Consider the following 14197-nt stretch of genomic DNA (forward strand, 5'->3'; position numbering starts at 1 on the left):
AACCTCGAATCAGGCATATAGTGTAGATCTTCCAAACTTTCCCTTAACTCTAATTCCTGGCTAACCAAGGATTCTCTAAGAATGGCTTTAAAAAATCTTGACTGGGGCTTCCCTGGTGGCGCAGTGGTTGCAAGTCCACCTGCGGGGACACGGGTTAGTGCCCTGATCCGGGAAGATCCCACATGCCGCGGAGCGGCTGGGCCCGTGAGCCATGGCTGCTGAGCCTGCGCGTCCGGAGCCTGTGCTCCGCAGCGGGAGAGGCCACAGCAGTGAGAGGCCCACATACCGCAAAAAAAAAAAAAAAAAAAAAAAAAAAATCTTGATTGCTGGCATTTCCGCTGACATAATCTTCTGCCACTTTTGATTTTACCCAGCAAGCAGAAGAGGAAAACGAACTGAGGAAAAAGCAGGAACAAGCGCTGATGGAGAAACTCCTGGAGCAGGAAGCTCTGCTGGAGCAGCAGGACCCAAAGGTGAGGTGTGCCAGGCTCCTGGGATGGAGCCATCAAGAGGCCAGAAAGCCAGCTTTGCACAGGATGCCTTCTGCTTCCTTCTAGGCCTTGGAAACTTGGCAGATGGACACTTGTTCATTCATTATTTTGTTCAGCAGTCACTGGAATGGGGCTAAGAGCATGTTTGTGTGGCATTTCCAAGTTTATAGAGATCAGGAATTTAAATCTCAGTTGGATACACAGAGAGGCCATCCCGGGTAACTTGATGATTGGACGGCTTAGTGTCCCGGGACAGGAAGGCTTCACGGTGTCGCCATTGATGCTGGGGAGGGCTTCTCTGGGAATGGGAGGGAGCATTCTATGGAGGGAAACAACATAGGTGAAGACCACGAAGGCAGGCAGGTCGAAGAATTCTTCCTCATGATCCTCTGGACCAGAGGTTAACACATCACTGGTTATTACTAGCTGCCTCTTGTTGCCATAGTGTCGAGCCTTCCCATCGCTGCCAGTTTTGTGCGTTCTTTAGTGCAAAAGTTTTTCTTCCTAGAAGCTCTCTGAGTTTTCCTCTGCTGAGCAGAATGTTTGGAATGGTGCTGTCTGTGTTTCGGACTGAGGCTGCTTGTTAGTAACAAAATGCTCAGACACATTTTGGATTTTCTCAAACCTCCAGTGGGTGCTGGTCCCACTAATCTCTGCCATTCTTTTTTCTTCTCAGTCTCCTTCCCACAAATCAAAGAGGCAGCAGCAAGAATTAATTGCGGAATTAAGAAGGCGACAAGTTAAAGATAATAGACACGTATATGAAGGAAAAGACGGTGCCATTGAAGATATTATCACAGGTAAAGGCTGTTTTCTCATTGTGGCCCATGGAGACCCCACTGGCCTCACCGTTACTGGGCCATTTACAGATTATGATACCGATTTTGTCCAGGGTTTACAAGTTCTTCAGTTGATTTTATTCAGATGCAGAACCACAGAGAAACTCCATGCTAGTATTTGAAGTATATTTATAGTAGCCTGTATACTGCCTGTCCAAGAACCCCAGCACTCTGAAAACATCTCTGTTTCTCAATATCATTGGAACCCTGTAGATTTCACCAGGGCTCCTTTCTCTAATGATGTTCCATTGTCTTAGATTTGTCACCACGCTCCATTTTCTCCCTCATGACCACTCCTACCCACCTGCCTGATTAATTACTATGGACAGGACCCATACTGTACTAAGTACAGTCAACACATGTTTTTCCAACATGCTCTTTAAAAGCCTTTTTACACACTCAAAGTAAGTGAAGATATTAGGAAACCAGGAGCTGGTGTTTTCGTGCAGATAGACCAACAGGCCAGAAGCCCAAGGTTGGGGGATGGTCATTCTCTCAGCTAGGAATGGTGCCTAACTCAGATTGGTTCTTGTCTGATTAAGTTGTAGCCTAATGCTTTCTGCTCGAACCAGTTCTTCTGAGTTTCTGCATTCCCTCTTAAAGATCAGGGCAATAATTTGGGGCAGTGGCTACAAGTGACTTTCCTTTCATGTTTGTTGCATAGGAATACTGTTTATCAGCTTCCAAGATACTTAAAACTTCTCTTGTAGGAAATGTTACGCAAAAGCATAGAGATGAGTATGATGAATTCCCATGTACCCTCCACCCATGAATAGTTTTCAACTCATGGCCAATCTTGTTACACATCTGCTTCTAAGTACTCCCCACCCCCTAACCTCTGGAATTATTTTGAAGCAAATCCAAGACATAGAATTTCACCTGGAAATATTTCCATATATATCTCCAAAAGATAAGGACTCTTTAATAAAGCAAACAAGCATACCTACAAGACCATTATCACACACCTCCCAAACTAAGAGTTCCTTAATATCAAATAGCTAGTCATTATTCACATTTCCTCAATTGTCCTAATTTTTTAAAAAATAGAACTGTTAGCCTTTTGACTTCTCATTTCTTGTTAATAGCTTAGTCAGCATTGGAAATAGGGATCCCAAACTGCCCAAATCAGATTTCTTTCATCAGCTCAGACCCAAGGAAATAAAATATGTGAATAAATCACTAAAAAGGAAGTCAATCAAGAGTTCCTTGCCCAGAGTAAACCAGTGTAAGCAGTGGGATAGGTCTCTACATAGGGTGCACACGTGTTCTGTACATTTGTGCCTGCCCGTATCTGTGTTCACCCTGCAGTGGCTTGCCGATGGCTCCCAGTTAAAGCTTCCTTGTTTAGCCTCTCTCCTTGCCTCTCCCACATTGAGGGAGCAGCTCTGCTATGATCAAGAGCAGGAACAGATCTCCTTGGGTAGCACTGTTTAGCCTCAGGGCCACAGTAAGATTGACTTGTAGATAGAGAAGCATCCAGCCATGGCACATTAAGAACTTAGAGTGCCATTTTCATCAGTCTGTTCTCCAGCTTAGCGACAGCTGGCTTGTGAAATGTACAGTTTCTATTTGTCTGGCCTGATGTGCCATAGGAGGTAAATGAATATCTGTCTATGGAGCAGATTTTTTTTTTTTCTCCTTGGACTATTTTCCATGTTCTCCCCCAGACTGAGTAAAGACTGAGTAGCTCCTCTAGGCTTTATGAGCTCACTTGGGTATATATTGCCTTACACCCTTCCTGCTCACCTCTTCCACCCTTACCCCGGGTATGATTAACAAAGCACTAACCGTGTACTAATGCAGTAGACCTTGGCTTCTTACTCTCTTCTGTTTGTCTTGTTTGGCTGTCATTTTCAATGCAGTGCTGAAGACTGTGCCCTTTACTGCTCGCACCGCGAAGCGTGGCTCTCGATTTTTCTGCGAACCTGTTCTCACTGAGGAATACCATTACTAAACTATTACTCTTTCTCACCTGATGCTCTTAAAAGGTTGCTACAGATTTTTTGACCCCTAATGACCCTCTGTTTGTGTGTCAGGGCCACCCAACCATCCTAGCATGGAATTGCCCTCTCCATCATGTTGTATTTTATGTTATCTTCACACTGCATGGTTTTGCATTTCAGTCATAACTGCTTACTCACTAGCACTTTCAATACATCTATGAATCCACATGGCTGTGATGGTGTGTGCGAGTTGAATTAATACAATTACTTATAGAAATTTTCAGAAAACGATGAATAGAACACTTCTTTGAGAGTCAGAATTGGGACCAGCTAGGTTGCTTTTACGATTTGGGGGCTAATATCTTTGAATACAAAATGACAGTCATTAATAACAGTAATTACTATACCTAACATTTATTGAGCACTTAGTGTGTTCGAATAGATTTACAGGTATTAAACCAGCCTTTTTGTGCTCAGCATGCTTTGATAGTAAAATGAGCTGCTATACAAACTTTCAGGAATACAGGGTGCTCTAAAGTTGCAAAATGGTTTACAGAAGGAGCTGTGAACTACACACAGCTTTAAATTGGGTCTCTCTTAACTGTCTTATGTAGTCTGTAGCCATCATCCACAGTGTGGTGGAGCTCATGGTACAAGCTAAACTCAGGGAGCTCTTTTGACCTAGAAGCCTGTATAAGCTGATATAGGCAATCTATAGCTTTATACTCACCTCTTTTCTGAGTGTCATGCCCAAATTTCAGCTGTCAACAATTCCATGTTGGAGCAAGGCTGCAAAGCAAGAAATGAGAACAAAGGCTTAGGAGCTCCCACTGTCTTATCTCATTCATGCTTCTTCACTGGTGGCTCTGTTCCATGTCAAACCCCAAGCATTTCTTCTGTGATGAGATCATATCTGGATCTGCTCTTTGGTCAAGATGGGGGCACCAGAAATAATAACTTTCCCAAGAAGTAACTGCCTGGGCTTAGTTCTTGATGGTTAAATAAGGAACAAACTTCCCTGTACTGCCCAGTTGATTAGAATAGCAACAAGGGAAGCACACACTCTAACTGGAGTATGTGAAACAGCCATTGTTTGACTCCCATGCTGAGATTGACATGGAACTGGTTACATGTTTATTTTGTGGCGTTAACTCTTCTATGAATTGCACTCGTTATGTATGTTCCTCTGTCTCTGAAGATATCAAAGGATGTGGTATGTTGTTGCCTGTTCTATAGTGTACTTATCCCACCAGTACTTATTAACAAGGCTAGAAACTGTCATCTACTTGGCTACTGTTTATTGTCAGTTTTGCTGCTGAACTATTGTTCTGGAGCCAAACTTCAAAGCAGCTTGGATCTGGGTGGTCAGAGAGCTGGGTGGGAAGACATGCTCACCCTTCCCTTGTGTTCTCTAACACCTCTTGTAGTACGGCCTCCTGTTTTCTTCTTCTGTTGGCTAACATGCCCGGGAATGTTATTCACTAAGTTGAATTGCTTTCCATTTTCATCCCATTTTTACTTAACCATCATTTTGTGTTTTTGTTTTTTTCTGTTTAGCTTTAAAGAAGAATAATATCACTAAATTTCCAAATGTTCACTCGAGGGTAAGGATTTCTTCTAGCACACCGGTGGTGGAGGATACACAGAGCTGGCAAGCATCACTTTTTACTTAGCTTCCTCCTCTCTCTGTATGCAGATCAATGATTTCAATCTATGGCTGAGGGTAATACTGGTGAGAGTCTGACCAGAGAGAAGTCTTTGTACCTCACATTCCAATGATGTGAGGCTGAGCCTCTCTCTCGGACTTTTTGGTCTGCTTCCATGTTCTCAAGTGTGTTGGCTTGGGCACGGGTATTTGCTGATGATTATACTTGCTTTGGGTGCTAGGCTGTCCTTCCCTTTACCCCTTCTTGGCCTTCAAGTTATTCAGTTAACCCCATTTTGATCTGAAGAAATTGAGAGTAAGTCCTGGCCAGGGAATGTTATCTGTAGTCTTTGAAAAAGGATTAGGGTTCTTAGAACTAATTGCTCAGAGGACTCAGGAACCACAGAACTGCAGGTCCCTGCATATCCCTAGCCAGCAATGGAATTCTGACCTCCATTTACCACTCTGGGCAAGGAAGCAAAGGTTCGAGAGGATTAGGGCATGCAGAACTATTCCTGGCTTGAATTTAGGAGTAGGGCAGAGTCACAGCCAATGAGTCAGGAGCTGGTGGGGACTGTGCCTAACTGAACACTCACTCAGCTCTGGCTTGTTTTTGCCATGTTAGAATTTGGGCCCAGTATTGCAAGATGCTCCAGTTTTTCCAAGAGAAGCCAGAAATCTTGGCTTTTATGTTAATCACCAATTTAAATAGCAGGAAACCGTATTTAAAAGTTTAAGTCGGGGGCCAAACATTCTGTGGACCAGGTATGGCCCATCCATTTTCAATCTGAGTAGGTGAAGGGATTAAAAAGATTAAATCTGTTTTAATTCTGTTATTCGTGTTTCCCTTTCTAAAGGTAAGACTATTTCTAAACAGAGATCAACAATACTAAGTTAATGAAAGGGAAATACAAACTAATTAAACAGAACAAGGGGAAAAAGTATGAAGCCTGCTTTATTTTTCTTTTCACCATGTCCTGACTCCATTAAATGGAGGCTACCTGCTGGCTGGGCTACCTGCCTTATTGATCAAGAAAGCATGCTTTCACACTAAGAGTGCTTATGTATACTAAAATTCATCCTGTTCATCTCACTTCATCCCTCTAGAACAATGCCTTCTTGAACTGATGTTCAGTGGTTGATTCATTCATTCAACAAGGCATTTTGTTGTCGTCAGTTAGGCGTCCTGCTGTTCATTGGCTGTACAAATTGGAGAATCCGGAGGGCCCATACCACCTTGCCCTTCTAATGAAAAACAAAAAGTCTTGGGTGGCAGCAAAGAATGTTAAGGAATGGAGTGTTATTTTGATTTAGTGATTACTTTTATTCAGTGGTTGAGTATTATGTTTCTAATTAGCAAAATAAAAATCTGACTTCAGCTAATTTTAATGGAATAAACATAATAGAAGCTGTGTCTGCAAACTAAGCATAAGTTCCTTCCTTGATAAAAATTTCAGATAGGACAGGGCAGTCTGTTTTATTAGTTTTGCAGTTTAAAATTCATTGCAGTTGTTGCTGGTATTCAGGTTTCCGGAAAGAAAAATAACTACTAAGCAATTAGCTATTTCCAATGGAAGAAACATTTCAAAATAAGACTTCTTCAGCTAGACTCTCTGGCCAGTGACAGAAGCAGTCTCTCATATAGTTTTCTAAAAGAGCCCAGAATCACACCAGTATTACATGCTGTTTTGTTTGACTGTAAATATTGAGGGCAAAGTACATGTTTTTGGCTCAGATTCTCAATGAGTTTGAAGGGCCCATTAGCTGACTCTTCTACACAAGCTGCTTTGATTGGCTGCCAGCTGGCCTTTGTCTTGCTTAGAAACATGGTATTAAAGGTTGCACTTCTCTTATTGGTGCTCTCCTCTTCACAGATCTTAGAAACCAACCATACAGACGAGCCGATGCGGTGAGGAGAAGTGTCAGGCGGCGCTTTGATGATCAGAACTTGCGTTCTGTTAACGGTGCCGAAATAACCATGTAAACCTGAGACCTGCCTGTATGAATAGAGGGTGTGTGTGAATGAAACTGACCATGTGAACTTTATGTGCTATCATTTAACTGCAGCCTTGAACATAGATGAAAATATTCTAAGGGCTCAGATTTAGCAAACACATAGGAATTTAAAAATGATGGGCTCTCCTTTCAACCTTTGTTAACAAGTGCCTAAAAGTGGAAGTACCTGCTCAGATTAATCAAAGCAATAGGATTTGATTTGATTAGGTATCTTTTTACACCAGTGTGTTATTCAATTTTTAACCAAAATGTAAAATTCATATTACATTCATTACCTGCCATTGTTGATTGTCCCATGATGGCCCACCCTGGTTTCCTGATAAGTTGTAAATAACATGGATGCATCTACTGTGGGCTTCCTTTGCTGAGATGTCTTTTAAGGAGTTAATTTTGTGTTTCAGCCATACCCATCAACTTGGTATTTTTAAGGGCTTGCAACGTGGAAGAAGGAAAAAGTCACACGATAAACTCCTTCTGTCCATAACCAAGCCCCAGCAAAGTACAAACATGATGTAATTGCAGTGGCACAGAATCAGTCAACTCTTGTTTCACATTCTGCTTCTGTGCTGGGGTACGATGCCCTATGAGAGACATTCATTGGTATGAATGCGACGATATGATGGCACACAGATGTTGTATAAGACTTTATTTGCAGTACTGTGTTCTTCAGCTAGAGGCAGCTTTTAAAAAATAATGCAAATGTTTATTAATTAGCACTAAAATTAACATCTCAGTAATCAGTATTAGGATTTCTGAGGACCATTTTGGGTCAATCCTTAGAATAGAAATCAGTGCCTTGCTAGCCAGGGAGAGAGGTTCACTAGCTCTATCAACAAGCATTTAAGATTACTTCTGCTAGCAGAGTAGTGTTAGAATCCTGGCCTTATTATCCTGACAATCGGCAGGGTTTCCCATCCCCCTTCTTTTTGTAGACTGGAGAAGATCTATTTGGCATCATATATCAAAGCTAAAAATTCTTGCATTTCCAAGATTACTTTATGGGGAATTGCAATTAAATTTCTGAAATACATCAGTATTAAGTGATATGTAATGGGACTAAATGGCCAACAAAGCCACTGCTATTTTTCCTTCCTCTCTGGCAGGGCACTTGATCCATTCCAAAGTAAAAAACTGGACTGAAGCTAATTTGTACTTTTCATAATATACATTCTGCTTCTGGCTTACCTTTTGGTACATGACATCAATATATTAATTGTAAAGTTTATTGTATAGTATTTAACCACTGAATTTCTTATTTTGTTGTGCTTATGTGAACTCTGGTGAAGGTCCCATTTCCCATGGATAATGTGTAGTTATATATCTCTTTTTAAATGTACAGATATTTTGCTATAAGATTGGTGCAGTTTTTTATGGTTTTTACACTTCTCTTTAATTCCCACCTAAGCCTCTGGGTAATATTGTAAATATTGTTTAAAAATGCATCAGCCTATGCTATACAATCTGAATGTTATTTTAACTTATAGGTTTTTTTTTTTAATATATATTTAACTACAAGGACAGTTTAGGGATCAGTTACTACATTTTCACCTTAGCATATTTACAGAAAGGTTACTTTACACTGCCACCTGCTAGCACATTTTCATAATGTGTACATTAAAAAAGAACATGCCAAGATTTTGTCTGACTCAACATTCATTTTGATGAAAAAAGCAATTTGACCATAAGATATAACACAAATAGGTGGTCCTTCACCACAAAGCAGCTAACTTCCAAAGAATACTGATGAACATGTTAAAATAATTGCCTATTTATTAATCTACAAATAGACAATAATGTTGGCATGCTCTTTTCTGTTTGTGTTAATGGGCCTGCTTCTTAGCAATATTAGAAATGTTTTATAAAAGCAGTTCATGTTACTTTTCTGGTCTTTTCATGGCATATGAGCAAATAAACTATTTACACTACTATCCTGTAATATGCTGCAGTCTTTCAATGTTATATTTTAGGGGGTTTTATGTACACTCTTATCTTCTAGAAACAAACAGGTATGTCTTGCTGCTTGAATTCATAATCTAAACGTACTTGGTAAATTTTAAGAAAAACCCCTCGCTCTACAAACTCTGGATCACTTGCTGTATGGAATGTAGGAACCAAATAGATTTTATTTGATAGTATTGAGTATTTTAGTATTGAGATTTAGTATCTCCAAAATCCTAGTTATGAATTTATTACTTCCAGAGAAATAGCACTTTTTTGGTGAGATATTGCATCTCTCCACATTTGTTGTAATGAGGATGTTGCATATACACAGGCTACACGTGGACTGCACAGAAGTACCAAGCATCTGACTACATTGGCTGGCAAGGTAAATACAAGCCGTGTGATCCACTGCACACACATACTGGTATTTGTAATAACTCCAAGTTATCAGAAAAGTTTAGTATATTCATTTAGTATTTTTTTTAGGGAAGGAAAGAAATTTGTAATTTAGGACTCTCCAAGTGGTTAAAAACAACTTATTTAGAGGGGCGTAAATCAGTCTTCTAAGGAATTATTGTTGCATTAGGTCTTTGTTCCCAATTCAGTGCTTCCACTGCACCACAGTTATACAATGTACAGGCATACCTTGTTTTATGGCATTCGCAGATAATTTTTTTAAAAAATAAATTGATGGTTTGTGGCAACCCTGTGTTATCAGATGATGGTTAGCGTTTTTAAGCAATGAATTATTCCTTAAGGCATGTAATTGTTTTTTAGACATAATGCTATTGTACATGTTAATAGACTATAGACTACAGTACAGTGTAAACTTAACTTTTTTGCACAAGAAAACCAAACATTTTGAGTGATTCGCTTTATTGTGATATCCCCAAGGTAGACTTATAGTTGAAGCTTTATTTTATAAGGGAAAAAAGTTAAATTTTGCAGTTAGTAAGACTGCAAAAATTGTTTTTGTACCAGAAGTGCCTCATGGTAAAGGAAGTGATCTTTATTATGGTACAAATTCAGAATGTTTCAAACCCAAACTACAGAAAGAAGGTCAAACGAAGTGGATATGGTTGGGTTTGGACATCTTTTATCAGTAGCACTGCCCGGTTTTTTTTTTTTTTTTGGGGGGGGGGGGTTGCGTCATGTGGCTCATGGGATCTTAGTTCCCCGACCAGGGATTGTTTTATGAACCCAGGCCCCCTGCAGTGAAAAGCATGGAGTCCTAACCACTGGACAGTCAGGGAATTCCCAGCACCCATTTTAAAAGATATTTCCTAAGGACTCAAAGAGTGAAGCCCATTTGTTTCCCTCTCCCAATCTTTGTGACTAAAAATATAAATCGTAACTCACTAAAAGTCACTGCAATGACACTGCAATGGATGTCCGGTGACCCTGCTGACTCAACAATGCTCAGTAGATGACGGAACTTGATATCCATCACTGACTTCATTGGTTCAATGTATTGGATTTTGTAGAATTACCTAATTTTACACTGTAATACTTTCATAATATTAGCTTTACAATTCACATCTATTAATTTTAAATTTGTTAATGAAATTCTTAGCCCTAATATAGTTTTTTATCAGAAATGTGTGCACAGGTGAATATACTATCAGCCCATTTCATACCAAAGGATTCATCTTCCATTTTTTTCTAAAACGAATACCCCATCTATTTCTAAGAAAAAACTTGAAGAAACAAATGTGTGAATGAAAGTTGACAAACTTTGTTTTGATCTTTTTATAGAGAAAAGCAAATATTACACTGAGAAAACAGAATGTGGGGATCTATCATCTTACAGCACAGAACTGCTGCATATGACTGTGCTTAAAGGAAAAAGCTGACATAAATCCAACTTAGTAAGAGATGCCATTTTTTTCTAATAAATTATATTTATTTACAAAAGGTCTACTTTTATGTAATTGATGTTCTTTACATCAGAACAATATATGAACATAAGAGAAAATCTGGTAATTACAAACACAAAGTAGAAACCTTGTTCCCCCTATTACTCACCTTTCAGAACAAGTCTTCAGTTTAGTTGCAGAGGTAGGTAAGAGATCAACACCTACCAAAAAAGTTTGCAGGCAGGACAAAAAAAAAGATATTTCTAAATACCACATTTAGATACCCCCAAAGAACAGCATAAAAGAAGGGCATCAAGAAATGGCTTAGTTTGACTCTGATGTGAGATTAGGCAGCCACTTTCACAGTCTGAATGAAAACCGGAGTGAGGGTAGCCAGTTCCCGTGAAATGCAAACATCAACCTTAAACCTAGGACAAACTACCATCAAATTAACAGTCAATTACCAGTCACTAACAATGAGGTGGCCTTGAAGGAGATCATATTGAATCATAAGAGCAGTTTTTATATAGCAAGTTCAAAAAGCACAGAAAATCTGCAGTTAAGGAACTTAAGCCAGGTAGAGAGAAACCAAGTAACGTTTGGAGGGCTAGGGGGGAGCGTGTGGGTAACTGAAGCAAAATCTGCTCACTTCTCCCCTCACCTGTAAGTTAGCTCCAAGAACACTGGAGTGCATGCCCTGTCACCACTATTCACCCCTTTGTCAAAAATAGCCTAAAATGATTAGTTCTCAGAACGTAAATAGGAATTTCATTTTTTTGTCCATTAGGGCCTTTAGATCAACTCTTATCTAGCTAAATGTTAGCTCCTCAAAAGTTATTACTTTTAAACTACTACTATGGTAATAGTAGTATGAATATGATATGAAAGAAGGTATGTTTCAAATCATCACAAGGGATTGCCTTTCCTACTCAAAAACCACATGAAAGTTTTATGTTTTCATGTAACAAGCTTTTGGACATTTCTGAAGTAACAGTTAAGATTGAGGTATGGTCACTAGAACTTATCTTCAGTGTACTTCAATTAGTTTGGGGTTTAGTATGGTTTATTGCAATGATGCTTTTTCAAGCCCTTTAACAGATGACGAGTACCATGGATGCTGGAGAAGTACATCTGTCAACTAAGATTTTACATTCACTCAGTAAATGCCTACTATGTATGTACCAGGCACTGTTCTAACTCACAGGATAAAACAGGGAGTGAAACAGAAATCCCTGCCCCCAAGGAGTCGGATCACCATTTACAGCAAAACAACTGAAAAACTTAAGGGCAAGGTAAGAAATTAATAAGGAAGGTAAGAATTATTAGACTGCTATATGCCATTACTAGAACCATAGCATGAGATTTAGAACACAGTTCCATGAAAATTACTCATGACGTTATTTTGCTTTTCCTTTATGTAAAATGAGTCCTAGAAAATGTAAAAGAAAATTCTACCTAGTATTGAGAGAAATCCCCAAGGGAAGAGAAAAAGTCTGACTTAAGGTATAAGGAATTAACACGCTTTGCCTCATTCTGCTTTCAGAAATGCTTATTTAGTTCTTTGGCTTTGTAATTTACATTTAAATTACATAATATACTTAAATACCCTATAAACTCTTAAAAAAAGCATTCATTACTCTTCCCTGGGTACTCTGATTAGAAACAGCTCTCTCTTAAATAGTATCCAAGTTTTTTTTTTTTTTTTTTTTAGTATCCAAGTTTTAAATGACAATCCTTATATAAAGAAGTTACCCCTTTCTGGATGCAAAAATAAAAGTGGCTGCCTAGTCAGCACTCAGTTGACCATTAACATGCGAAGAAAACCAGGATCATCTAGGCAAATGCTTCTTAACACAAGATGCAGGCCCTTTGGTAACTGAACGAAAACTACGGACCATCCTTCCAGAAAAATGTACACAGATATTTCAAGAAGTTTTACAGTCTTAACACTGAATTAAGACTGCTTTACTCTAGGCCAATCCCTTTCATTTTATAGCTGTATAATATGGGGCCCAGTTAGCAAAAATTAAAAGATGAAATAGGTGTGATACTTTGATCATTTTCAAATTTACTGGGCATGAAAAGTATTACTCCCAAGGCATAAAAAGTATTTTTATTGTTGAAAACCATGAATAATCTATATGCTGAAGCTCCTTTGGATAATGATAATGAAATGCCGTCACTGTGTTAAAAAAAAAAATGTTGGGACCATTGCTTTTATTTAGAAGTATTACGTTGTTTAAATACAGTTGGGAAAGGTGCAAAGAATTCTTTATACTTCATTAACTTTTCATACAAATTCAATTTTCCCACATAGGAATTATGTACTGGGAAGAATAAAAACATCAAATAATAAGGGTTCTGGATTTTGACTATCAGCATATTATTAAATGTATTAGTGAATTTAATCCAAGAGTTCATTAATATTTATGATTGATAGTGAGGGAAGATAAGCCTTTAACATTTACCTGAAAGTCTGAGGCTTAACTGAAAAGCAGAAATTCCCCTTATCTGAATATAAACAACGCTTTCCTGTTTGAACACATTTTGAACATATCTGTTCAACTCTAACCAGTATTCCAAGACATTTCAAGTTTTACCAGACTGAAGATTTAGAAACCTAATCAAATTGACTAAAAATATTCACACACAACTGTGTTTTTAAAAAAATCTTCCCATTGACTGTACCTTCAGGCCATAGTATCCTTCTGGCAACTAAGTATCATTTGATGGGATCACTAAAGGATTATAGTCACTTCAATTACATGTTTTATAACAAGGATGTTGTATTTTACATTACAATTTATCAGTTTTGCTTTTAGGTCAAATAGTTTTCATGGATTAACTATAAGGAAACTTGAATTTGTATTGTCTTGTAGGGATCTGAGGTTGTGATAAGACAGTATCTCTCTAAGAAATAAGAAATCTAATTTGAGGACATGCTAAACCACATCAATAGCTTTTTATTTAAATAGAAAAATCAAAACTTTAAAGTTGTACTTAAAAAAATCATCATTCATGGAAGTAATTAAAAGTTTTACAGTCTACATTCTCTTGTGAAACATCACTAGTATTTCTGCCAATATCATATGCATATTTTACTCTGACTTCCATGTCAAGTGTCTGACATGATTAGCAATATTAACTATCATTACGAAGGGACCTCTGAAAATTAAGTCTAGGCAACTTCTCTGTTGCCAAAGTAGTTGTTATGTTTTGGTTCTAATATACAATAGGAGACTAACCTCAAGCAAGCAATTGGTTACTTCATATTTTCTAAAGATAGTCATTCTCACTTTCTACAAAGTCATGTCATATTTCACAGCAGAAAAATGACTTGGCAGCGAGAAAAGGTCAGGACCCCCTCCCCGCCCCCACCACCAACCTGCCATAAGCTTTTCAATAGTGGATGCTAGATTTAATTGAAACCAAGAGGGCAGGGATGGAAAAAGAAAGAGTCATCCTG

At 38.6% G+C, this 14197-nt stretch overlaps 1 protein-coding gene across 11 annotated transcripts in view; it reads left to right on the forward strand.

Moving 5' to 3' along the window:
• The window catches only part of FMNL2 (formin like 2), a 308926-nt gene extending 299349 nt beyond the window's left edge, over nucleotides 1–9577 (forward strand). For 5 of the 11 annotated variants that reach the window (XM_059052274.2, XM_059052276.2, XM_067026043.1 and 2 more), the window contains 3 exons: nucleotides 375–473; nucleotides 1168–1291; nucleotides 6793–9577. In XM_059052274.2, coding sequence (XP_058908257.1) covers nucleotides 375–473; nucleotides 1168–1291; nucleotides 6793–6902 — 333 coding nt within the window. In that variant the 3' untranslated portion in view covers nucleotides 6903–9577. Of the gene's footprint in view, nucleotides 1–374; nucleotides 474–1167; nucleotides 1292–3192; nucleotides 3319–4830; nucleotides 4925–6792 lie in introns of all 11 variants that reach the window. The other 6 variants (XM_059052277.2, XM_059052279.2, XM_067026040.1 and 3 more) reach the window with 3 other exon arrangements.
• The last annotated feature ends 4620 nt before the right edge of the window (nucleotides 9578–14197 follow it).

This window comes from Kogia breviceps, chromosome 2 (genome assembly GCF_026419965.1).
Source record: "Kogia breviceps isolate mKogBre1 chromosome 2, mKogBre1 haplotype 1, whole genome shotgun sequence".
NCBI lineage: Eukaryota > Metazoa > Chordata > Mammalia > Artiodactyla > Physeteridae > Kogia > Kogia breviceps.